Source organism: Capra hircus, chromosome 3 (assembly GCF_001704415.2).
Source record: "Capra hircus breed San Clemente chromosome 3, ASM170441v1, whole genome shotgun sequence".
NCBI lineage: Eukaryota > Metazoa > Chordata > Mammalia > Artiodactyla > Bovidae > Capra > Capra hircus.
In genome coordinates this window covers 115,679,855-115,706,022 of record NC_030810.1, presented here as the reverse complement: position 1 = coordinate 115,706,022, position 26,168 = coordinate 115,679,855, and the positions used below count along the sequence as shown (strand labels likewise).

General features: G+C 41.1%; 1 protein-coding gene across 4 annotated transcripts in view; it reads right to left on the bottom strand.

The window, feature by feature from the left end:
* The window catches only part of PBX1 (PBX homeobox 1), a 336,966-nt gene extending 316,936 nt beyond the window's left edge, over nt 1–20,030 (bottom strand). For 2 of the 4 annotated variants that reach the window (XM_018046431.1, XM_018046430.1), the window contains exons 1-3: nt 19,625–20,027; nt 19,132–19,422; nt 15,818–15,891 (exon numbers count right to left, since the gene is read on the bottom strand). In XM_018046431.1, the coding sequence (XP_017901920.1) occupies nt 15,818–15,891; nt 19,132–19,322 (265 nt within the window). In that variant the 5' untranslated portion in view covers nt 19,323–19,422; nt 19,625–20,027. Of the gene's footprint in view, nt 1–15,817; nt 15,892–19,131; nt 19,423–19,624 lie in introns of all 4 variants that reach the window. The other 2 variants (XM_018046429.1, XM_018046428.1) reach the window with 2 other exon arrangements.

Sequence of the window (26,168 nt, the reverse complement as noted above, 5' to 3'; positions counted from 1 at the left end):
GACTCTGCTGAAAACTTTGACTGTGTGGATCACAATAAACTAGAAAATTCTGAAAGAGATGGGAATACCAGACCACCTGACCTGCCTCCTGAGAAACCTATATGCAGGTCAGGAAGCAACAGTTACAACTGGACATGGAACAACAGACTGGTTCCAAATAGGAAAAGGAGTACATCAAGGCTGTATATTGTCACCCTGCTTATTTAACTTATATGCAGGGTACATCATGAGAAACGCTGGGCTGGAGGAAGCACAAGCTAGAATCAAGATTGCCGGGAGAAATATCACTAACCTCAGATATGCAGATGACACTACCCTTATGGCAGAAAGTGAAGGGGAACTAAAAAGCCTCTTGATGAAAGTGAAAGAGGAGAGTGAAAAAGTTGGCTTAAACCTCAACATTCAGAAAACGAAGATCATGGCATCTGGTCCCATCACTTCATGGGAAATAGATGGGGAAACAGTAGAAACAGTGTCAGACTTTATTTTTTTGGACTCCAAAATCACTGCAGATGGTGATTGTAGCCATGAAATTAAAAGATGCTTACTCACTGGAAGGAAAGTTATGACCAACCTAGATAGCATATTAAAAAGCAGAGACATTACTTCGCCAACAAAGGTCCAGAGTCTAGTCAAGACTATGGTTTTTCCAGTGGTCATATATGGATGTGAGAGTTGGACTATAAAGAAAGCTGAGTGCTGGAGAATTGATGCTTTTGAACTGTGGTGTTGGAGAAGACTCTTGAGAGTCCCTTGGACTGCAAGAAGATCCAACCAGTCCATCCTAAGGGAGATCAGTCCTGGGGGTTCACTGGACGGACTGATGCTGAAGCTGAAACTCCAGCACTTTGGCCACCTCACGTGAAGAGTTGACTCATTGGAAAAGACTCTGATGCTGGGAGGGATTGGGGGCAGGAGGTGAAGGGAACAACAGAGGATGAGATGGCATCACTGACTCGATGGACATGAGTTTGGGTGAACTCCAGGAGCTGGTGATGGACAGGGAGGCCTGGCGTGCTGCAAACCATGGGGTCGCAAAGAGTCAGACTCGAATAAGCAACTGAACTGAACTGATGAAGATAAGTCATGTTCATTGCCTGAAGGAAGTCAGGTAGATTCTAAAAAGCAAAGGCAGGAGCCTAACAAAAATCAGGAAACAGGCCCAAGGAAAATTTTGGACTTATCTCCTTTTATTTATGCTTTACAGCCAACCTTAGCCAAGAGATAACGAAGTTCATGTACCTGAGCAACAGGACCAGAAGTAGGCAGAGCCAAATGATCTGTTATTTGGACAACTGAGTAGGATTCCATGGATTTTCTGGGAAGAATCACAAGCTGAAGGGCTGTCACTTAATGGGAATGAATACATTTACTTTTAGTAAAACTTCCTAAGTCAAACTTGTCTCAACAGATCCTCTCCTGAGCTGTGTGACTTTCGGAAAGTTTATGAAACTTTCTTTTAGTTTCTTCACCTTAAAAGTTGGGGCAATAGGAGCTCCACATATTTTAAGTGTTCCATGCATTAACTATTATTACAGAATTCCGTGTTCCAAAGGGAAAATGGGGCATCACTTCTGCTGACATTTTCCATTCAGCTTCATGCTAAAATGACCCACCAGCACTCTTCCCCCAGCCTGGGGCCCGGGGCACTCTTCCCCTTCAAATCACTTGGACAGGGTAAACACGGGTATAAAGTAACAGCTTAACCATCTACACTGCCTGCCTCCCTTCCTCGGCTGACAGCCAGGACAGATAGACTGTGTGTCCGTATGTTCTAAGAGCCAGCGAAGCCTCCAGGGCTGGCCTATCCCAGTAACTGGATTGAACAAGCTCCTAGACCAGTTTGATCCAAAGAGACAAGCAGCTATTTCCTTACCAGCAGAACGACTGGGCCTGGTTGGGCCGACCACCACAGTGAGAAAGCCATCACCAGAATCTCATAAGCCTTAAGGAGACAGGAGGGCTGATGGCACAAGGCCTCCAAGAGCATTAAGTTAACCCAGTGTCTTCTACCAGCAGGGAGGGAGAGGAAGAAAGAAGTGAGCTGTGCAAGGGGAGGGTATGAATGTGAAAGATGAAGCTAACCATGAAAATTTAATTTGTTAAAATAATGACTAGAGAATAACAGATAATGTACAAATTGTCTACACGCATTTATTGAATACATAATAAATGTGTGTATGAATATATAGGACTATATACGCATACCCTGATAAAAATTAATCTCAGCTTCTTGAAAACATCCTTGTTTGTCTCCCTGCTGGCGAGAACCTTGGTGCACAGAGGTAAATTTCACACTTCCTTTCAGCAGTCCCTCCACACGGACCCTGTAGCTTAAGCCGCCCAGGTGAGCAAATGTCACAGACGCTTCTTCGGCAGGCGGTAAATTCCAGCCATCGTGGGGAAATGCCAAGTGGTCTCAGGTCACAGGTTGGGCAAATAGCGATTTGGGGGTCTGGGGGAGGCCCCAGTGGAGGGGAGAAAAAAAGAATAAAAACAAAAGAGAGTGGAAGGAAGAGGCAGAAAGGAAAAGAAGCAGAGGCAGTGTTCGGGGAAAGAAGGCGAGCTATGCGAGAGCTCAGACACAGAACACTTCTTGGGCTGCCTACATAACAATCTGCACCCTCTGAATGAAAGAAAGCACTCTGCCATGCCTATCAGCCTGCATGTGTGACATCTTTGGCTCGGAAAGACCTCCTCAGACACATACCTGGCCCTAAGGAACACAGTCCTGTCTTGGGTACGGGCCTTTGGGAGCAAGTCTGCTGCCCGTGCTACAAAGATCATGACCATGATTCCGGGCCTACATGCGGCTGTAGGTTCCCTGAGGGTAAGGGCCATCGCTGGCACATTTGTATTTCTCTGTGTCTTTCATGCTTCAAACAGAGAAGTTTCATAAATATTTGCTACAGCAACAAATGGGCCAAAATAGAATGCAGACTCTGTAATTTCATCATGTCCTACAGGAGGTCTAAAATGAAATGTCTAACTGGTGTTGAAAAATTAAACCCAAGCAGGGCAGGAATTTATTTTTAACTTTTTCACTTTTCAACCTGTGGGAGATAAGAGTTTGGCCCAATATCTCCAGAAATGTCTGTGCTCAAAAATACATGATCAAGGACTTCCCTGGCAGTCCAGTGGCTAAGACTCTATGTTCCCAACACAGGGGTTGCAGGTTCTATCTCTGGTCAGGGAACTAGATCCCACATGCCACAATAAAAGTTCATACACCACAACTGAAGATCCTGCATGCCACAATGAAGACCTGGTGCAGCCAAATAAATAAATATTTTTAAAAATATATGCGGTCAAACTTACTTCAAAGCAATCAAGCACCCATGACTCTCACTTATGAAGGCCAACATTCAGTAGGTGACCTTAGCCAGCGTAAGTGAGAAGAAGATATATTCTTGTGGGATATTGGCAAGACAACCAATCTTTGCATACTTAAGTCCAAATGTAACACAGTGGGGAGATTTTCTCCTTCGTGTAAACCTCTACGAAGTTAACTGAAAGTTGTAGTTACCAAGATATTCCAGCCTGAAATGTCTAAAAAGGGAAGAGACAGTATGGTAAATGAGTAGGAGGGGGCAGTGTCCAAATCAGGAACAGATAAAAGCCAATTATTTTCATTCTTTATTATCCTCATCATCGGTATTAGTATTGCTACTCTTATATTTGAGCTATAATATCTATAACAGAAAGAACATGTGAACTCTCAGCCTATATAATAACGCTTCCATCTTCTCCCCCAGAGTTACAGGGATGAGAAACTTATCCTGTGAAATTAATAATGGGCCTCATTCTTCAGCTGGTGGATCAGAGACTGGGCTAGTAGAAATTTATAGAGAGAATTAATTCAAAGATTTTCAAAGTAATGAAGGAATTCAACCTTTCTGACTTCTCACTCTCCCACATTCACTCAATAGAACGTTTCTGGAGGGTCTAATTAGAAGACCTGATGGGTGCCCCGGGAGGCTGTAACAGAGCAATGATAGGAAAGCACAAGAATCCATTTAAGAATAATAATCACATATGAAGAACATCTTTCGTAGTGTAACTTTCTACAAAGAAAAATAAAGTAATATGGCTTAGGCCTGAGCATGATGACAGCCCCTTCCTGCCTTGGCTCCAGCAGGCTAGGTGGGGGAGGGGAGGCAACTGTGTGTATGGGCTTAAGGGGGGGCCAAACCACCAAAATTAATTCTTTACTTTCAGAAGACTTGCAAAAACAAAGCAGCTTGAGGCCCCTTTAGGCCTTCCTCTGAGACAAGCCAAGCCAAGCTGCCATATCAGCAACTAGGTCTGTAGGAAGGCCCTCAACCTTCTTCAAGTGTTAAGGAAATCAGACCAAGCTTAACGAAAACAAATACCAATGCAGTTTAATGTACATCAAGGTTCTTTGGGTTAAAAATCTCCCCAGGGGAAGATGCTCCCTTTAAGAGCTGAGACAGAGAAGATGGGAGGGTTTCTGCAGGAACTTCTGATTATGTTACTTGATTCATTTCAATACCATAAAGCATCAACTAGATTATTTACCGAATAGAGAGGAAACAACACCGAGGCAGCTAAGCAGGAGCTGCAAATTAAGATGTGTGCGTGTGAGAGCCGGCACCCGCATACACTCACCCACGTGCTTGCACGCTGCCTTCTGAATTTCACTTCTGTATGCAAAACCACCACCACCCCCCACCACCCCCACCCCCACCCCCCCCCCGCCCCCGCAGTGTCTGTACTGCTCAGCCACTGTGCCTACGGAAAACGCAGCACAGCCCCCGCGCCTGGCTCCCTGGTGACAGACCTCCACACCCTTGCTCCTCACCAGAGGCTCGGATTGCTGTGGCAAGGTGGGTCCAAGCCTGGCCTGGCGGGTATTTAATAAAGGAAGGATGGCTTTCTCCCTATGATAGGATAGGATTGGGTCCTCTGATGATGAGGGCAGCCCAGAAAGGAGGTGGCTGGGAAGAGAGGGAGCCTGGGGTGCCAAAGCGGAGAAAATCCGTGAAGACACAACCAAGCTCCACTCCGGGAATGCTCGGCTTCCTTGGCGGCTCGCGAGCGGCCGGCGCCGGGCTCGGGGGCTCCAGGCCGGTTCTGCGCGGGGCGGCGGCTCCTGGCCAGTGAGCGCAGCCCTGCGGGGCTCATTGGAGGCCTCTGGCTGGCAGGGGACCGGAGCCGGCGGGCGCTCCCCAGCATCCCTATCGGCCCCGCGGTGAGATCACCAGCTTTCTAGGAGGCGTCGCGGCCCCCCGCAGAGCCCCCTCCTCTGAAAGCCTAGCTAAGTGGGACGCTGCAGCAAGACCCAGGCGCCCGTCTACCCAGGCCCAGCGAGAGGCATTGCAATCCTGTCTGAAGGGGCCTCTCTTAGCACAAGGCCATGTGGCTCACTGTCCTGCTCCTCCACGGTTTCTTAGCCTTTTCTTAAGTTCCCAAAGTTTTATTTTGTAATGTGTCCCTTTAAACTCCTTTTCGGAAACTCCGATTTCTCTTTTCCACCAGATCTAAGCAAACAGGCTCTCTCATCTCTAGGGTTTTTGTTTTTTTTTTCCTTCCCCACTGATTGGCCTCGGGAGGAAGTGGCTTTAATTTATTCCTCACAGGATCTGGTTACTTCTCCTCCGGCCTTTATACTCTGTGCTGCGTGGGGCATCACCACCTACCCGCACCTAACCTCACATCTCCCTCGCAAGGGGCTAGGGATTACAGTCACCCCAGTAAAGAGACCACACAGGGGAAAGCTGTGCTTATCGCCCCCGCTTTGTTTTTAAATGTTTGTTAATGTAAGCAGGGTGCGCGGCCCTAGCACCTCTGCAGTGAGGAATTAAGGTCTATACCCTGGTATCCACAGAGAGCCTTTCAGAATGGATGTAGGCTGGGCTCATCATCAGGGTCTCTGAGAGGCTTTCTTTGTCAGGAACCAAAGATAAATGCAAACTTTCAGTTCTATTAACAATGGTAATTACAAGGAGGATTCTCTTACAGTGACAAGACTTGGGCTCAAATCACCTAAAACCCTCAGAAAAATGACTGGCGGCCCTACCAGCACAGGCCACTAGGTAAATTTATTCCTTTGACCTACTGGCAGATTCAAACTTGTCTCAAAGCAGGACAAATAGAGAACTTTTCTCACACCGACACTTTCTTAAGGAAAGTCAAACATCTTTCTAAATATCTTCACTTTAAGTTTCCAGAAGCCCCACTGACAGGTAGGTGGGGAACAGACATCATTTTAGTATTTCAGCTGAGGCACACTGAACAAGCAACTGTCCACAATTCTAAGGTGAAAATCAAACCTAAATTTCCTGACTTCCTGGGCCGCACCATATGAACTTGGCAAAGGTATACCGCACTTCCAAGTCTGCAACCATAAATCTTTGTATTTTCCAAAAGCAGTTTTCAGTCTAGAATCCAATAGCTACAAACAGATAGGATGCAAAAGAAACATAATTTGCATTTAGTCATGGAGTCAACAAGGTGGATTAAACTGGGACTGGCCTCCAGCTGGCTTTGTAAAATGTGATACTGAATGCTTCAATTAGGAAAAAAAAAAATCACTACTTTTTTTTCCTCCCAGCTTGCCTTTCCAACTCAATTTGATTGATGGAAGTTACTTTAACACCACCATAACCAGTTTTACATGACTGTCTAGAAAAGATATAAGGAGTCAGAGGATAAATTAGAAGTGCCATAACAATGAAAGAAGAATTTCCTTTCATAAATGCTATGTATCCAGGCCCTGGCAGGGACCATGTTAGACCTCGTGATCTGTGAAAGGTAGGCTCAGATTAGTGGCTCACTGGAGTGGCCCATTCCATGGATGCAGAAATATGAGACCATGAGGATAAATGGCATTCTCAAAATAACATAGTAACTTGGAGGCAGGCAGCGTTAGGTCTTAGAACTCTTGACTCAGGGTCCAGCAAACTTTTTTTTTTTTTGTCTCCACATGGAATTCTCTGTACTTGTTCCACTGTATTCTCGCTGTACAAAAAAATAAATAAATAAAAGGTGGTTGTTTCCACCACCTATTTTATTTTAGGGAACATTTCAAACTCTGTTAAGGATAAGGAATCAAACCATAAAACATGGAGTCAAGGAAAGAAAGAAGTAAAAGCAGAAGGAGTTAAAGGGGAACTATCTCATCCTGGCTCCCAGGAGTGGGATATTCCCTGCTGGAAAGAGATGCCTTAGATATGTTTTTTTTTTTTTTTCTCAACATGGCTATCCATCACGAACCAGTTTCAATTGGTGCAGAACCACCAGATCAAGTGTGAGTAGGGAACAAGCAGGAGTCTTCCTTAGAGTGTGAAAATTATGCCAAGAAAAGGACAAAACAAAGATTGATGCCAGAACAACCATTGTACAGCCATGCTGTCCAATATGGAGGACAGTGGTCCCATGAGGCTCTTGGACACCTGGAGCATGGCTAGTCCAAATGGAAGATGTTACAAATGTAAAATAGACAATATATTTGAAAGCCTTAATACAAAAAGTGGAAATATTTCATTTATAATCTTATATTGACCACATGTTGAAATATTTTAGATACATTTGGATTTAAATAAAATGTATTATTACAATTAATTTCACCTGTTTCTTTTCACTTTTTTTTCCAGTGGACTAAAACAAAATTTAAAACATTAAATTTGGAATGAAATATGGGTTCACTGCATAGCACTATTCAATGGGATTCTTCTCTCGCTAGAACTCTAGGATTGAAGGAAGTACAAGAGTGTTGGAATACCTTCTGCTGAGTTTTGGGGGTTCCCCCCTTTCACACAGAAAATCTTTTAAAGCACTTAAAAGCACTGTCAGGAAGTATCTCAGGGAGTCTCAAAAACTTCCGGCCAGAGCTGGTAGAAAACCCAACCTGAGTAGACAGTGTCAAACTAATGAGACCAGAGGTCAACAGTCAGTCATGTGGTTTTGAAAAGACAACAGTAGTTGCTTTTTATTTAGCACACTCATGCAACTGAGTGCTTTATATTATTGTCCTGTTTAGTCCCTCAAGCAAGCCTACATGGCATTGTCTTTACTGTACAGCTAATGATACTGAAGCTCTGTTAAATCAGCTTTCCAATGTTACACACAAGTGAGGATCTGAATCCAGACTGGTTTCACTCAGATACCCTGCTCTCTCTGTCATACTAGACTGCTCTTCAGAATACTGTCTGGTCTTCTTGGCAAAGGTCTTCTTCTCCGGGAACCTGACACCTGAAATTTTAGCCGTAGAGATTCATTCCTTTGACTTAACTTCTTTTTCTCTCTAAAATGCAGATAGTTCTGAGAGAGGTTTCATATAAATCTTGATCATGTTCACTTCAAGTCAAGCAACTATCAAAATACTTTTTCTTAGAGTAGGTATTGATCTGAGAAGATAAAAAAATACAGTAAACCTTGACACACAGAGGAAAAGGAAGACCAGTGACTGAAGAAAAAGACTGAAAAAATGGAATGCTGAAAGTGCTGAAGACCAAATTTAATGTCATTTACAATAAAACTTAAGAATACATCTACTACAGTTACTCTGCAAAAGTTTGGCACTTCCTCAAAATGCTAAGTACAGAGTTGCTAAGCACAGAGTTACCATATGATCCAACATTCCACTCCTAGGTAAATATCCAGAGAAATAAAAACATGGCCACATAAAACTTCGTTCAAATGTTCAGAGCAGCAGCAACATATAAAAACAACCTAAATATCCATCAACTGCTAAATGGATAAATAAAATGTGGTATATCTACACAATGGAATATTATTTGGCTATAAAAAGGAATGAAGTATCAGTACATGCTATAGCACAGTGAACCTTAAAAACACCATGCTAAGAGAACAAAGCTAGTAATAAACCATATATTATATGATTCCATTTATGTGAAATGTCCACAATGGTTAAATCCATACAGACAGAGATTAGTGATTAGTAGGGGCTAGGCAAGGGGAGAGATATGAACTGACTGGTAATGAGTACAGGGTTGTTTTTTTTTGTTTTTTTTTGTAGGGAGTGATAAAAATATTCTAAATTTAGGTTGTGGTGATGGTTTCACAATTTTGTGAATAGATCAAAGCCACTGAACTGTATAATTTAAATGGGTGAATTTCATGGTATATGAAATATATCCCAAGAAAGCTATAAAAAAATAAATAAACCTACTAGTATCAAGGTTGTTGTTATAACAAAAATAACATTTTTCCCTCAAGTAGGAACATATAAGGAAGACAGGTAGAGGTCAGGTTGCCCTAACCTCACTTTATGTTACTCTTCCTCCTTGGAAACTTTGTGAATTGAATGGATGGGCCTATGTGTTTTCAGAGGGAAAATATTTTTAACTATCATTACATAATATCTCCAGCTGCTGATGCTAAGAAAATGTCATCACTAAAAATGCCACTGTAACTTTTCAGGTGGTTGTTGTCCAGTTTGTAGATAATTGAAAACCTTCATTTTTGCTCTTATCCATTCTTTTTTTCCCCTCTTCTCCCAACCTTGCCCAGCCTTTTGGCCAGATACAACTCATTCTCACTTTAAGAGAATGGCAAGAGAAACATAAGAAAACAAATCTTAAATTCAGCACTATTTTTCTTTTTTCAGCACAGAATTACAGAGTCTTGGAATTGGCTTGGTCTTTAGGGACCATCTGGTACAAGCCTCTCTTTTTCATGTAAGAAAACAGGGCCAGAAATAATAAAAGCTAACAGTTATGGACTGTTTACTCTATGCCAGGCACTGTAATTTACATGTACTACTTCATTTAATCCTCACAATAACCCTCCAAAATAGGTACCACTTTTATCTATATTTTCTAAGTGAAAAAACAAATGAGGCACAGAGAAGTTCCGTAAACTTAAGTAGGTCACACAACTGAAAAAGTTGGCGATCTGGGATACAGACCCAGGCTGTCAGGCTTCAGAGATCAAATCCTCAACCGCTACTATTATAGCTTCTCCTAAAAGTATTTAAGCTATCTACTTGTCATCTTAAAACTACTTAGTGGTATGTCCAGAGCTAGTACAGGTATGAGGGACCCACCCCAGTTTCTGCTTAATGACAGAGGACCGATGAGAGATACAGTTGACCTAAACTATACCATGACCTAAACCAAAACGGATGCATTTTCCCATCCACTGCAATCTTGATTTCCACCAATAATTGAGAGCCTGAAAGAGAGCTGTCAGAAGTAAGAAGACCTTCCAGGAAGTCACCACTGACCTTATTCTGCCATGAAGGAAGATAGGTTATATAATCCTATGTCAGTTTATACTCACACTCCTTTTTTTTTTTTTAATTCTGGAACTCACTCTGCCAAATTCTGAGAAGTGTTATCGTTAAGATGAAGATGAGACAAAAGATTCAACCAGAAAATTCTCCTGATGGGACATAATGACTGCCTCACCACTCAATTATATATTCAAAGGAAGAGTTAACACACTGGCAAACTACGAAATGGAATAGAATGCAAGTCTTTGGATAATTTACTATAGAAAATACAGTATTTCTTATCTGTATCATCCAGGGAGCTCAAAGTACTTCACAAACAACTCATTAATCCTCTGCTTATTTTATTCATCAATTACTACATTCCTTAAACCTTACCACACCATTTCAGGTAGGGTGCAAGAGAGGAGATAGACGTACTATATTCCTCTAACCCAGGCTAAAATGTCCATGCAAAGGACAGGGTGCCTTCAGGAGCATAGCAAAATGAGTAAGAGCTGTCTTTGGGAGCTGTACCTAGGACACTGCCTCAATCATGCGTCATTTTGAGTGACTTTTTAAATAAAAAGTAAAGGTAAAAAGTATATTTAGAATCACCACACCAAGTTCCAACCATAACAGCATTCATCTAACAGCAGTTGGAAACCAAAGTGCAGCCTAAGTTCTCCTAAAGCATGCATGTAAAACTATGTCTCAAGAGAAGCCAGGGTTATGCTTTAAATGAAAAAATTAAAATGCTTTCCTATTTAAATATGTTTAATATCTGAGTTTTGGTTTGCTTGTTTGGGGATAATTTTTTAATTTTGCCAACAATAACCAACAGCATATGAATGTCAGCAGAACAGAGAAGCAAAGGCATGTAGAAGAGGCCGGACCCCAGCGGCGAGCCAGACTTTGCCACCTCCCCACCCTGGGTGCAGCCTGCCACCCGCCTGGGGTCCCAGCACCCTCACTGCTCCCAGCTCCCAGCAGTCCACAAGGCCTAGACCACAGGTCTCCCCCGTGCCTTTCCCCGACTCATGAACCTTCTTCGAGCTTCCTCAGTTTCACTTAAATTCTCCTCAGTCCCGGTCCTCGTAGACAGCCAGTAGCTAGAAAACGTGACACCAAATTTCCAAAGACCTCACTCGGGTAGATCTAACCCCGGCTGCTCACTGCACCCTTCTCCCCACTTCTCAGCTGCCAGAATGGGTCCAAATCGGCTTCTAAAAGGGGATGACACAAAACGACTGGAGAGAAGGGATGCTTCCCATCAGAAGCTGATACTGTGTCTTCCACGGAGTCTTATTATTGTAGGTCTATTACTCATATCCAGATCAGAATAAATATATAGGGTCTAATCACCTGCCTTCTGCTAACACACTGTGCCTGAAAGGGTGGATCAAGTAAAACCGCATCAAGTAACTCCCCTTCGTTTGCTCCCTTTCTCTCTTTGCCCCTTCCACAAAAAAAAAAAATTTAATTCTATCATCAGCAAGAAAAAGTTCTTTTGCTTTTGCCTTCTAGAGATGAACATTTATGAAAAGTCACTGCTGCCATGTCAGCCCCAAAAGAAATCTGATTAGAGGCATCTCTAAATTGTCTGAAGTTATTTCCCTCCTGTTCTCTGCTCAAGGCCTCATCTTTTCAGAATTATTTTCCTAAAATATAAACTTCCTTCCACGGTGTCCCCTCCACCTACATATACAAACACACACACATACACATGTATACAGGTGGGTGCACACACACACAAATTATTCTCTAAAGCTATAAAAAGATGAGAAGCAGAAACCTCATAATGTAATTGCTATACTAAAAAGAAGTGGCAGGTGAGAATTAATAAGAGAGGGTGGAAAAAAACTGAAATACAGTAGTAGAGTTAAAGGGGAAAAAAAAAAAAAACTAGAGCCTGTGATGGGAGTGTTAATTGAACAGAAAGAATAAAGGAAGGAGAGGGAGAACAAAAGGGCATTAAGTAAGCAAAAAGTAATTTTTTAACATCCTCCAGTTATTTGATTTAACTTCAGAGCAGAGGATGCTCAGAGGAAAATTTGCTGAAAACTGCCATATATAGCTATTTTGTTCTAAAATTTAAAACTATTCACAACAATTACAGCTATTCATAACTATCTACAAACAGTCTCCTTAGTAAATGGCAACCAATATTTTGTGTCTTTTCCTCATTGTTAAACCGGCATGATTTTTGACACAGAAATTTTTTTTTAAATCAAGAAATGTTTAAAAATATAGTTAAGGTCCTTTTAAGAAATTCAGTATGTTTTAATTTTTTTTTTCTCCTCTCCATCCCATCAACCCCACTACCACCACCTCTACACATATGCAAAACCCAGCCTATTGCTAATATGTCAGAAGACAAGGAATAGTTCTTAAGAAATGAAAGAAAATGAGGTATTAAAAGGTCCAAAACTCTATGAAATCTCTATGCTCCTAGAAGGAACAAGCAGATAAAAGCCGCCTCTGAAACATACTTGCTAGAGGTCTTGCAGACTTTTCTTACTGAGATTTGCAGCCTGAGAATTGTTCAGGCATTCCTTGTTCTTGGCATTTTTATTTAAAAAAGCAAAAAGGTATCAAAATAAAAACTTACCGACATTTCTCAACAAGAAGACACCTGGGTTCTTTTTCTTTTTCCCTGAATATCCCCACAGTAATTTCTGACTAAATACCTGTCAATCAACTGTAATCTAAACGGTGCCGCCTACTTTAGGTGTTATGCGCGTCTGTTTCTGTAAAGTTCCAAAAGGTTGGTAAGCCAGTCTTAGCTAGTTTCCCTCCAAATTTCTGAGTTTTCCAATGAAAGTGTCTTTGACCAAAATCAGAAAAGCAAAATCCGCCAAGGAATGCAAGCCCCACGCTCCTCCAGGGTCCTGACTTCCTTGTGAAGACCTAGGTAAACCCCCTTAGTGTGCTCTTGTGAGAATACAAACAAACAGAGCCCACCCTAAATCAAATAACCTCTACAATACTTGTGAAGGAAGCTCAAAAATACTCATTCAGCGTAAAGACTTGAAAGTAACAATAGGGAAACTCCCCAAGCAATGAAAGAATGTACATGAACTGATCATCCAAACAATCTTGTCACTAGCTCTGTATCAAGAAGCGGGAGGGGGGTGGGGGGCAGAAAAAAGAGCTCCTACAACTTCACAGACACAATGTGTTGCAGACACATCAACCATATGGAAGATTCGCCAGCTCTCCAGAATGAGCGTGAGGTCGATCTTCAGTAAGTAACCGTGCTTTACAATCAAAGAGTTCTTTTCAGCACACCGCAGTTGTCTCCTACCTACAACACGGAACACTCAACATTCCAGGAGAGGTTTCTTCCTTCTCCTTAATCCTTCTGATACACAAGTTGAGGAACAGGAGAAAGGCCTTTCTTTTTTTCTCTTTTTATTTTACTATTTCTTTTTTTGTACTTTCACCCATAGGTGCCCTCTTAATCCAAAACTTGTGTGTGTGTGTGTTTCCCTCTTAACACAGGGTCAGTAATCATTATTTTCAATTTACAGTATTCACTAAACTATTTTTTTAATATATTATTTGAAAGACAGCATACAAAACCTTAATTTAGATTTTTAAAAAGCCCCAAACATTAATGTAACTCAATAACAGGAAAATTTTTAAACAAAATATATAATCCAACAATAAATTATACATCTAGAGCATGATTCTGACTGACAAAACTGCTTCTTATCACCATAGTTTAGGCAATACTCATGCGAGGAGCAAACTCTTGAATCTGCACCAGAACCAGATCTATATTTACGTCCATTCACCTTGATCTACTGCCTTAGCAGTAGATTTTAATTAGAAGACTAGAATTAAACACTTTGACCACAATATACATTTAAATGCCCTGACAGACTTCCTTTCCATGAAAATCTGAGGGCATCTTAAAAACAGAGTCTCTCTAGACTGAATTATCAAATATGCATTTATAGCTTGATTCTGTATTTTATGAAGCAAGATCAGCAGGAATGCATACCCAATAAGCAACAAATTTCAACAAACCAAATATTCCATGTAAATAAGAATCAGAGAAAAAAGAAACTGAGAAGGAAGAAAAAAACAAATGATAAAGAAATATACACACACTTAGGTTTCCTGCTCCAGGCTAATAGAGAAAAAAAACTAAAAAGTGGGACAAACTGAGAAAGCCCCTTTGATATTTGAATGCACAACCCATACATTTCTTAAAAGGTATATCACAGCTAAAATAATGCAATTCCCAGCTTTGCAATAAGGTTAGGCTTTGGCAAGGAAACCTGGAAGACTCAAAAGATCTGAACATCACTGCTCAGGTGCTTTGTCTGGGATGTCACGCACAACACAAATAACATTCAACAAAGGAGCTGCTTACTAATTTTCCATACATTTCAAGACCTGAGTAATTACATACTCGATCCATGGCCACATCTTGAAACTATTTATTTTTTAAAATAGAAACACAGAGAGCCCTCAAAAAGAAAGCCACCCTGCGTGCCCTCAGAGCCCCTCCTTCCTCTTTTTATGTGTAACTATCAATGTATATCAACTGGGCATGCAATCATATTTATTGTCACTTTCATTCATGTCATGCCCTTGCTTATATGGTTTAGATATGAATTATTGACTGTTACACTCCTTGTTGTAAAAAATAAATAAATAAATAGGGTGGCAGGTACTCCGCGCTGCTCTGCAGCGAGCGACCAAGTCAGAGGCCAGCAGAAGCTCCCGCTTTATATAACCACCCCTCGTTCCTCATCTTTATGCCCTGGCTTCAGACTGCCTTCTCAACTCTTTTCTTTTTACAAGGGAGAGACGCACTCACTTTGGAAAATTAAGGATTAAAATAAACAAACAAGAGGATGTTGCTAAGTGTCCTTCCCAGAGCATCTGTTGTTTAAGAACACCTCTGATTGATGACTGCTATTTTTTAATTGTTGCTTTAAAATTTAAATGCCCTCCTGGGATGTGTTATAAGTGTGTTAGTTCATGATATGAGGTCTAGAAAGTAGAAAAACAACAGAATGAGTGAGCTCGTCACATTCTGTTCTCCTAAACCCAGCGATTCTCCCAGCTATAAAATCACAGGGCACTCAAATACAGATAACCTGATGTTGTGTGACGCGTTCCACAAAGGTATCTGACAACACTCTGTCAAGAACTCTAGTTTGCTGCTTCGTGTAATTACAAGAAAAAAAGAAGAGGAAACTTTAAACACTTTAGCACCCCCATGCCCAACTCCAAAAACACTGTCTTAAAGGTGGGCCAAAATATATTCCTTTAAGAAGCAGACTTTTACTTTCATATTTTTCCCCCACAGGCACATCATTCTATAAATTTCCCTTCAGAACCTCTGTTTTAGCTTCAATTTCAAAGAGGCCAGGAATAGAGTTAAGGCAAGCAAACCGCTAATGTCTGGTAATAACTGTCAAAGAAACTTGGTGCTTTCTGTTCCAGGAAGCAAGGCTACTAGGACTTCCTATTGGAATATACGATCAATCTTGAAAGTACTTCTATTCTGAAATTTTAATATTTAAATAATGGGTTCCTGATTGCCAGTTAAGTGGTCAATTGGCCAAAGAAAATGCTTAAATGTTGGAATCTCATTCCTACCTGTTTTCTCTTTGATTTCACACAAGACATTAAACAAGGCAGGCTTCATTCTGTGGCAGTTTAAAGCATGTTTTCTGCAAGAAAGAAACAACAACAGAATAGCTTAGGTGGACTCCTGGGATCAAGCTGCTGATAATGCACAGGGGGAAAAAAACCGAGCATTTAGCCAAAATTATAGACCAAGCATAACTCTGTGGCATGCTTCAATTGCTTTATGACTTAATATAAAGAGTCCCGCCATAGAAAAAGAAATAATGTTAATTAGCAGGGAGAGAGCAGGGATTTAACTACAGAACAGAACTAACCTCAATTATGCTCATTTAGGAAGAGTTTGGGGTTTTCTGTTTTGTTTTGTTTCGTTTTTTATGAGTAGTTTAATCCAAGTGGAAGTCTTAAACCAATAATCCTATCCTGGGCAATGAAAACACGGCAGAGTCAAATGCACGGGTTAACAGTTTTGTATAATCTACGCAACCACCATAGCCTAGGAGCTGTCTGCTTCTCAGTCCGTGTGTGTGTGTGTGTGTGTGTGTGTGTGTGTATGTGTGTTTTCAAATTTAATTCATCCATGTGTTTGAATTCATTCCGCAGATGCCCCTGTATTCTCATAAACACAAGATGCTTGAAAGGTCTTCTGAGCAGAACTGTCAATTTATAAAATTTCAGTCCCCAAGTTAAAGAGTATGGAAATGCATTGCCAGGGGGCAAACATACCCATATGGGGAATAGATTCATTTCTCTGTGTTCACATTATGTCGCTTGTGCACACACTGCTTATTTGCAGGTGTTGAAATTCAATTATTTACAATTAGGACCTTGCACCCATTGGGGGAAAAAATAAATACAATTCTGCCTTTTAGATTAGTGATTTACCTGGTTCTCCTGTGTGTCTGTATTCAGCATGCACTTAAGGACCAAAACAATACCTTTCCCTTGATTTTACTCTGGAAGCACTTAACAGAAGGATATTGTTTTGGAAACAAAATACTGATCACATCAGCTATTAGTTAAGGGAATTGTGTTGACTAACTAAAATGAATGTATAAAGATAAATGGAAACCTCTGGCACTCAAGACACATGCAGTTCTTTTTAAATTCCTTTCAAAGTTAAAAAATAGATACACATCCTGAGGAAGGGAAACCAGAAGCACGCTCTATCTACTGTACAGTAGAAGAGTCATAATCTCAAAATTCAAGAGTATCAAAATAAACAGTGTCTAAAATACGAAGGGTTCACTATATAAATAATAAATGTACATTATGAAGATGTGACTAAGGAAAGGAAAACCCAGTTAAACTATTTGCTGAGTTACATTGTTTAACTAAAAAGAAAAGCTTAGTGGTGATTTAGTTCTGGTGTAGGGTGAGAAAAATGGTGAAGAAGACTTTATGGTATCAAAGACTTCTTTCTGAGCCTTTTAAAGGAGTTTTCATTAATTGTATTCTTGTATAAAGGCCCAAATACAAAACAAATAACAACTACAAAAAATTCTATGCAGCTTTGCAGAAATATTGTATTGCCAAGCACGTCCATGGGGTTGGGTTATAGAGAACAGAAAATCTCCCTATCCCAAAATTGTGTCTGATTCTCTTAACATTTAGGCCATTAAAAGGGTGAACCCGCCAAGTCACGGCTGTCCTCAGTAGTACAAAAAGGAGCAGGACTAAACATCAGAAAAGTGGTGTTTCTCAGTGCTACCAGCCCCTTCGGCTGCACAAACTTGTTATTAGAGGCGTTTATTGGTATGTCTGAGTTTATTTTTCTGGAACAATGTAATGGAGAAATCTGTTCCAATTCAAAAAGAGATTGCCAGTGGGAAATCTTCCATTGACCCTACCTATTAGCTTTTCTCCGGATAATAAAATTCCAAAAAGGCACCAAATTATTTTTGAAAACCTTCCTCTATTAAAAAAAAAATAAATAGCATAGTTCCAGTCTCTGAACCTTTCCAAGTTTTCAAGCACCCATAAACCTCAGGACTTTTGAGTTTACATGTTGCATGTGCTTACAGTTAAAATAAGAGTGTAATTCATATCATCCTTGAAATTGCTTCTTCTCATTTTCTCAATTCAAATTCCCATTTCTCTGAAACAAAAATACATATAATAATGTCTTCTTCATAGAACCAAGTCTTGTGAGGTAGAGAAACTGTGTACATATTACTTACAAAACCAGCTACTTCTGAGATTTAATAAAGCTGGGTAACTGGAAAGACATATGTGGCCATTAGAGTGTCTTAAATTCTTTTCAAGATCGGCCTTGGGCAAGCAGTTGGTGGGTTGCCATTTAGTTTATGTTTTGTTTTTTTTTAAAAGAGAATTTACTGTAAAATCCTAGAGTGGAGAAGTATATACTTGGCAGTGGATTAACTGAGAAGCTACACAGCTTCTTTATAATGCTTCCTTAATGAAGATCTTTGTGTCCTATAGGATGGAAATATATAAAATACACATTTGCCTTCATTTCCATTTTACTAGCATCTAAGTGGTCCTGAAAGAAGCATGGGAAAAAGAGTATGCTTGATCCCCCCCCACCCCTTTTTAAAGAACCATACATTCTGTGCCACAGAAGGGTAGTAACCCTCTCAAAATAAGAGACAATAAAGTTACACTACATATCCGAGTCTCTAAAACCGAACAAACATGTTTAAAAGCAACACTATCTCTTCTTTACATCAGCCTTTTTGAAACAATTAAATGAATGCAAAATATTTTCTGGATGGCTGACAACTACTGACAAAGAATTACTCTGCTTTTTTTTTTTAATATGGCAAGGGGGAAAGATAAAAATTAATTTTAGAGGAGTACGTCCACACAGAAAATTCAAAGCTTCTGAAATACGTAAGGAGTCAACTATATTTGCAAATAAAGTGTTCATGGGACATTTTATTTTGCAATGTGACGGAGTCCCTCAACAAGAAGACATGCAATACTGTTCAAAACTTGACAATTCTGCTCTCTCTGATACTTTTCTAAAGCAGTAAAAAGTGCCGAGGGCCGCTTTTGGATCAGTTGGCAGTATTTTCGGTTTGCCTGAGTGTTTGTGTGGATATATATGAAATCTCTATATTCACACACACACAATATATGAAAATATACATACAGACAGCCACATCACCGCATGGGAGATTGCACTTTCGATAACAACGCTCCTTCAAATTTTACTCCTCCGCCATATAGTTGCTCGTCAAAATGGGCCAAGGAATAACATTTAAAAAGAAAGCGCTGTGGTGATTCGGTTCCCATTGTTTCCCCCAGCGAGAGGGAGAAAAACAAAAAACCCCAAGAAAGGAAAAGAAAAGCCTCCATCTCACCTGGCCTGCGCCTCATCCAAACTCTGGTCTGTGATGGTCATAATTTGCTGTAAAATGTCTCCAATGTCCTGCTTCCTCCCGCCCTCCCCCTCGGTCCCTCCGGCCCCATCCTGCAAGTGCTGGGACAGGCCGGGGTGTCCGGCCATCCCGACCCCAGCATGGGAATGCATCAGCCTGGGCTGCTCGTCCATCTCCAAAGGCAACGGCAGCCCCCGGCTCTTCCTCTTCTGCTCCTCGGCTCGGCTCCTGGGAAGCACCAAGGCTTTTTATCCTTCAAGCTGTCTTCAAATCCTTTTCAGGATAAACAGAGAAGGGGGAAAAAAGAAGACCAAAAGAAAAAAAAAAAAAAAATCCCTTTGCCTCTTTAGAGGATGGTGGGAGGATGGGGAGTGGGGAGGGGGAGGGGGGCGTGAAGGGGTTGCGGGGTGAGGGTGGGGATAAGGACTGGTGGGGACGGGTGTTGACTCCAAAAAAAGCAAGAAAAATAAACCACCTTCCCACTTGACGAAAAGAAATCAGAGCTGGCTTTTGGTTTTTCAGTCCGTCTCCTTTGCAAGGCAGAAATGGGCTCCCGGCGCTTAAATCTGTGGCTTAATCCTTTTGCAAATATGCATTGGCCGGGAGAAAGGAGAGGAAGGCAGGGGGATTGCAATGCAAACTTTCCCCCCCCCACCCCCCGCTACCCCCCACCCCCACTCCGGGCCAGAGTGATCTCAAAGGGGGTGGGCTGTTGCAAAAGCCAGATCTCCCCCAGCCACGGCGGCAAGGCAGAGCACAGAATCTCTCCTCCTCCGTGTCTCTGCAAACTCCAGCAGCCCCGTCAGCCTCCTGCTTTTGTTTAGCTCAGGCTCAGGACTCCAGAAACATATACAGAAAAACCACAGCCTGAGAGGAGGAGGAGAAGGAGGAGGAGGACGAGGAGGAGAGAGGAGGGGGCCGAGGAAAGGGGGGAGAAGGGAGGCGGGGAAGCCAGGAGGCGGGGGAGGGAAGGAGAGAGGAGGGCACTCGTAGCCCCGCCCCCTCCCCTGATTGGTCATTGGAGAAAAGACAGGCCCCTCCTCCCTCTACTTTCCTCCCTGCGCCTCCTCCTCGGCCTCCTTCGGCTCCTCCTCGCCCGGCGCCCTGTCAATCAGAGTTCAGAGGTGGGCTGGGAAGGAGGCCGAGCTAACACCGAGTCTCCAGTCCTTAAAGGTGCAATGATACCGTAGCGCCGGCTCGGTTAGTACGTTCCCACTTTTCCTTCCTGCCTCACTTGGATTCCGTCCTTGAGAAAAATGTGGCTCTACTTAAATACAAACGTATAAAATTAACACGAAAGAATATAGACAGTGTGGGTCTCCCCTGCAACCGGGTTTTTTTTTTCCTGTAACATTGCCGTTTAAAAGTTGATCTTTTTAATTCGTTAGACCTCAGGGAAACTGTTGTGAGCCAAAGTTTGTCAGCACGAAGTTGTTATGAAACACAATCGAGCTGTTAATATAATTAATAATGATCTCTAATAAATGGCATATGTAAAAATAGATTAAAAAGAACAATCACAATAGAGCTAAAAGGAATACTGAACCGTAACATTTTGGTTGCATGGAAACTAAATTATGGACTGTTAAACTAAATAATGCTGAAAAAAAGACTAATAAATAAGTTGACCAAATGAAACTAATTCAACATCTCTCTTTCTTTTCTCCCTGGGGGAAATTAGTTATTTGGCTTAAGTACTTAATAAAGAAATGCATTATCACAGTCTGGTTCTAGGTTTTAATATAGTTTAATAAGCATTATTAACTGGAATAAAGAGCAAACTGACATTTATTGAATGCCTACTATGCACCAAGTAATTTACATGAGTTATCCCCAAGACATTTCTGAGAGTTATGGATTATTAGTTCCACTTTACAGGGAGGGAACTTCAAACTGTTAAATAACTTCTCTGAGTCCCATAGTTATTAAGTGTCAAGGAAGGAGTGTCTCCATCTAACAGAAATGTATAAATAGTGTAAAAATTAGTTACGTACTCATCATGTTGGAAATAGGGATTTATTTCCCTTTTGATGCTATTTTCAATGTTTTTTAAGATGCTTAAAATAATACACATATTGAAACACACTGACCCAAATTAAAAATAAGTAGGAGAGAATGAAAAAAAAAAATTAAACAAAATCAGGGGAAAATCCTAGTAAGAAACTCACAGCTAAAGTTCAATTCTGTTACTCTAGGTAGAGGTACCATCAGTTTGCCTCCTGTCTTAACATCTGGCATGTAAGAGAGGAACTCTGACTGAGTCACAGTGGCCACAAGATAAAAGAGCATATGAATTGTTTCGGAAAAGGCAAGTATAGTGTTTTGGAATATAAAATATTATACTGTGTAGATAGTCCTCTTCCTGGATGACAGTGTAGCCAAAGGAAATGCATTGAACTTCTACAAACCTAAGTGTACTTCATCTGCAAAATAGATTGTAACCTCATCAGATGTGTTGAGATCCTCAACTAAAATGTTATTCTTTTCATCAGTCCAACCTCCTTCCCAATCAATACCAAAAAAAACAAGTTTTGCAAGATAAGGAGCTGAGCACTTCTCAAGCTCCTTGGTATTCTCTGGCGTGGGGGCATGCAAGCAGGGAGTGTTAATTGCAATTCAGATGTCATAGGACTTGAAACAACTGTTCTATCCACATACATACCCTAACTTGTTAAATGGGTTTTTTAATCAACACTAATACTCTTCAAATCACATATCAATCACCGTGAACATGAGTTAGCACATACTTGACAATGTGCTGAAGTTATTGTGATGAAGTTATCACATCTTAAAGCATGAAGTAACCCACAGTCTATAAGAAATCAGTATGAGCAAGTAATTAGAATTACTAAAAATCTACTAAAAGTTTACTAGATAATGTACTAGAAAATGTACCACCAGTACCATTGTCATCTAGGAACATTTTAGTAGGAAAATTAAAAATGTACACAACAATAATATAAATGATAGTATTTATTAAGTACTTTACAAGGATTAGGTCTATTCAAGGTGCATTATTAATTTAATCACCGCAATTGTTTGGCCTGAAAACCTATGCTTTTTTAGTGTTGCCAACACTATGGTGTTGCCAAAATACACTTTAATACAAAATAAATGCTATAGAAGGGATGCTACACCTTAGATATCCATAAAGAGTGAGATAAGGGGATAATTCCATTCGAATGATTAAAAGATTTTGAGGTGGCTCTGAGGGATGAGGGCTTCCCTGATAGCTCAGTTGGTAAAGAATCCGCCTGCAATGCAGGAGATCCCGGTTCGATTCCTGGGTCAGGAAAATCCCCTGGAGAAGGGATAGGCTACCCACTCCAATATTCTTGGGCTTCCCTGGTGGCTCAGACGGTAAAGAATCTGCCTGCAACACGGGAGACCTGGGTTCGATCCCTGGGTTGGGAAAATCTCCTGGAGAAGGGAACAGCTACCCACTCCAGTATTCTGGCCTGGAGAATTCCATGGTCCATGGGGTCACAGAGAGTCAGACACGACTGATGGATCCAGGAGATAGTGTGAATGAATGTGATAGAAGCACAGGGTTCTTCAGGTTCAATGGAAATGATTAGAAAAGTATAATTGTGAGGACTCTGAGCAGCAGCTATTGTGTTTTATCTGGTGTATATTAGGGAGTCCCTGCGGAGAAGGCAATGGCAACCCACTCCAGTGCTCTTGCCTGGAAAATCCCTAGGACAGAGGCGCCTGGTAGGCTACAGTCCACAGTCCACGGGGTTGCTAAGAGTCGGACTTGACTGAGCGACTTCACTTTCACTTTTCACTTTCATGCATTGGAGAAGGAAATGGCAACCCACTCCAGTGTTCTTGCCTGGAGAATCCCAGGGACGGGAGCGTCTGGTGAGCTGCTGTCTATGGAGTTGCACAGAGTCGGACACAACTGAAGCAACTTAGCAGCAGCAGCAGGAGGGAGTCCCTGATAGGTTTCCCCGGTGGCACAGTGGTAAAGAATCTGCTGGCAATGCAGGAGATGCAATTTCGATCCCTGGGTCAGGAAGATTCCTGAAGAAGGGGATGGCAACCCACTCCAGTGTTCTTGCCTGGAGAAATCCATGGACAGAGAGAGGAATCTGGTGGGATACAGTCCAGAGTTGGACAGGACCGAGTGACTAACACAGACAGAGGGAGCCACTGAGAAAAGTTGTCTTAAAAGGGGGAACAGATATTTATTTTCAGAGAAGCAATGGAAAAACAGACATAAAGAACAGACCTATGGAAATGGGGGGAGGGGGAAGGAAAAAGATGTATGGAGAGAGTAAAATAGAAAATTATAATACCTTATGTAAAATAGGTAGCCAGTAGGAATTTGCTGTATGACTCAGGGAACTCAAACAGGGGCTTTGTGACAGGCTGAAAGATGGGGTGGGGAAGGAGAGGGGATAGAGGTCTCTGAGGGAGGGGACATGGGAGTATCTTTGGCTGATTCTTGTTGATGTATGACAGAAAACCACAGTGTTCTGTAAAGCAATTATCCTTCAGTTAAACAATTTGAAAAAAAAAAAAAAAGGAGGGGGACAAAAAAGTATGTCTTAAGAAAAATTATCTGCTTCCCCAACACAAAATCTGAGACAATGAAATAAGGAAGGGGAATTAAGAAAGTGGCAGTAGATATGGGAAGGAAAGGACAATTATGAGGAACATTTTCAAGAAAGAACCAATAGAACTTAATAATTGATTTTATGTGGTTTTGTGATTTTATTTTAAAGAAAACGTTTTCAAGCCTGGGTGAGAAGAATGCAGTGGCACCAACAGAATAATAATAATATCTATAGATAGAAATTGTTAAATAGAGATTGAGCTTCAGCACATTACCACTTAATTTTAGCAATTTGACACTTAATTTTAAGAACATCCTTGTAAGGTTATAATCTCCTTTTTGCAGATGAAGAAACCAAGTTTCCTAGAAGTTAAATTACAGGACAAAGTATGTATTTAAAAGTTCCCTTATTTTTAATACTTCACAGAGGACCAAGGAAGTTAACGGGTGATACTACCAAGCGAAGCAGGATGGAAATTAGAATCTTCTATTTGCAGTTTTAAAAAAACTTTTTAAAGTAGATTCTGAGGAAAAATTTGCATGTGAAATTTATATACCCTATGGGTTGTGGTGAGGGAGGATAATGCTTTTTTGTACCTTCCATGCCTCAGCAGTGCTTTAATTCTAATAGATATTTATTAAATATGTGTTGAAAGAATGAGTGATGAATAATCATGCTGTATTTCTTCAGAATAATAAGTCCACTGAATCATGCTTTAAGGACATTACATGAGTCATTACCAAAATTTGGCTAACTAGCAAAGTAGTTCTCAATCTGTGCTTATTCTAATGTCTACAAAGTCATGTTACCATCTTTACCTCTCCTACATCAGGATTTTGTTTATTCTAAGGATTGTCTTTCAAACTTCTTGAGAAGTCCATTGGCACAAAGTCTCCCCTCCACTAAGGGATGGAGAGTGCAGTGCAAGAGGAATGTGCAAGGATCCTGGTTCTTTTCCGAGAAAACAAAATGATGTCAAAGACATGGGTCCCCTGGCATAGTCAGCAAAATAACTTCACTACCACATGGTGTTGCATTCAGTTCAGTTCAGTTGCTCAGTAGTATCCGACTCTTTGCGAACCCATGGACTGCAGCATGTAAGGCGTCCCTGTCCATCATCAACTCCCAGAATTTGCTCAAACTCATGTCCATTGAGTTGGTGATGCCACACAACCATCTCATTCTCTGTCATCCCCTTCTCCTCCCACCTTCAATTTTTCCCAGCATCAAGGTCTTTTCCAATGACTCAGTTCTTCACATCAGGGGGCCAAAGTACTGGAACTTCAGCTTTAACATCAGTCCTTCCAATGAATATTCCGGACTGATTTCCTTTAGGATTGACTGGTTTGATTGCCTTGCAGTCCACGGGACTCTCAAGAGTCTTCTCCAACACCACAGTTCAAAAGCATCAATTCTTCAGCACTCAGTTTTCTTTATGGTCCAACTCTCACATCCATACATGACCACTGGAAAAACCATAATTTTCACTACAAGGAACTTTGTCAGCAAAGTAATGTCTCTGCTTTTTAATATGCTGTCTAAGTGTCGTAGCTTTTCTTCTAAGGAGCAAGTGTCTTTTAATTTCATGGCTGCAGTCACCGTCCTCAGTGATTTTGGAGCCCAAGAAAATAAAGTCTGTCACTGTTTCCATTGTTTCCCCATCTATTTGCCATGAACCAACGGAACCAGATGCCATGATCTTCATTTTTTGAATGTTGAGTTTTAAGCCAGCTTTTTCACTCTCCTCTTTCACTTTCATCAAGAGGCTTTTTAGTTCTGCTTCACTTTCTGCCATAAGGGTGGTGTCATCTGCATATCTGAGGTTATTTATATTTCTCCCAGCAATCTTGATTTTAGCTTGGGTTTCATCAAACCTGGTATTTCTCATAATGTACTCTGCATATAAGTTAAATAATCAGGGTGACAATGTACAGCCTTGACATACTCCTTTCCCAATTTGGAAAGCCATGATAGTCATTAGGACTGGATACTAAATGATGGTCAATCTAATATCAATATCAGAGCTAAAGAGATGCCTTTGAAGCAGATCAAAAGAAAGAGGTTAAGGATCTTTGGTGGAACACTAACCTTGCCGTATTGTTCAAGGTACTGAGAATATAGTGGTGGTTAGCTGGCTCAGATGGTAAGAATCTGCCTGCAATGCTCGAGACTGGGGTTCGATCCCTCGGTTGGGAGATTCCCTCGAGGAGGGAATAGCAACCCACTGCAGTATTCCTGCCTGGAGAATTCCATGAACAGAGGAGCCTATAGAGTTACAGTTCATGGGATCACAGTCAGACACGACCAAGTGACTTTCACTTTCAAGACACACTCGATTCTCTGATTTCATGGAGCTTACATTCTAGTGTAAGAGATAAACAACAAGCAAATAAAGAAAAATACAAGCTCAGAGAATTACAAATACATTGAATAAAACAGAGTAACATGATGTGAAGT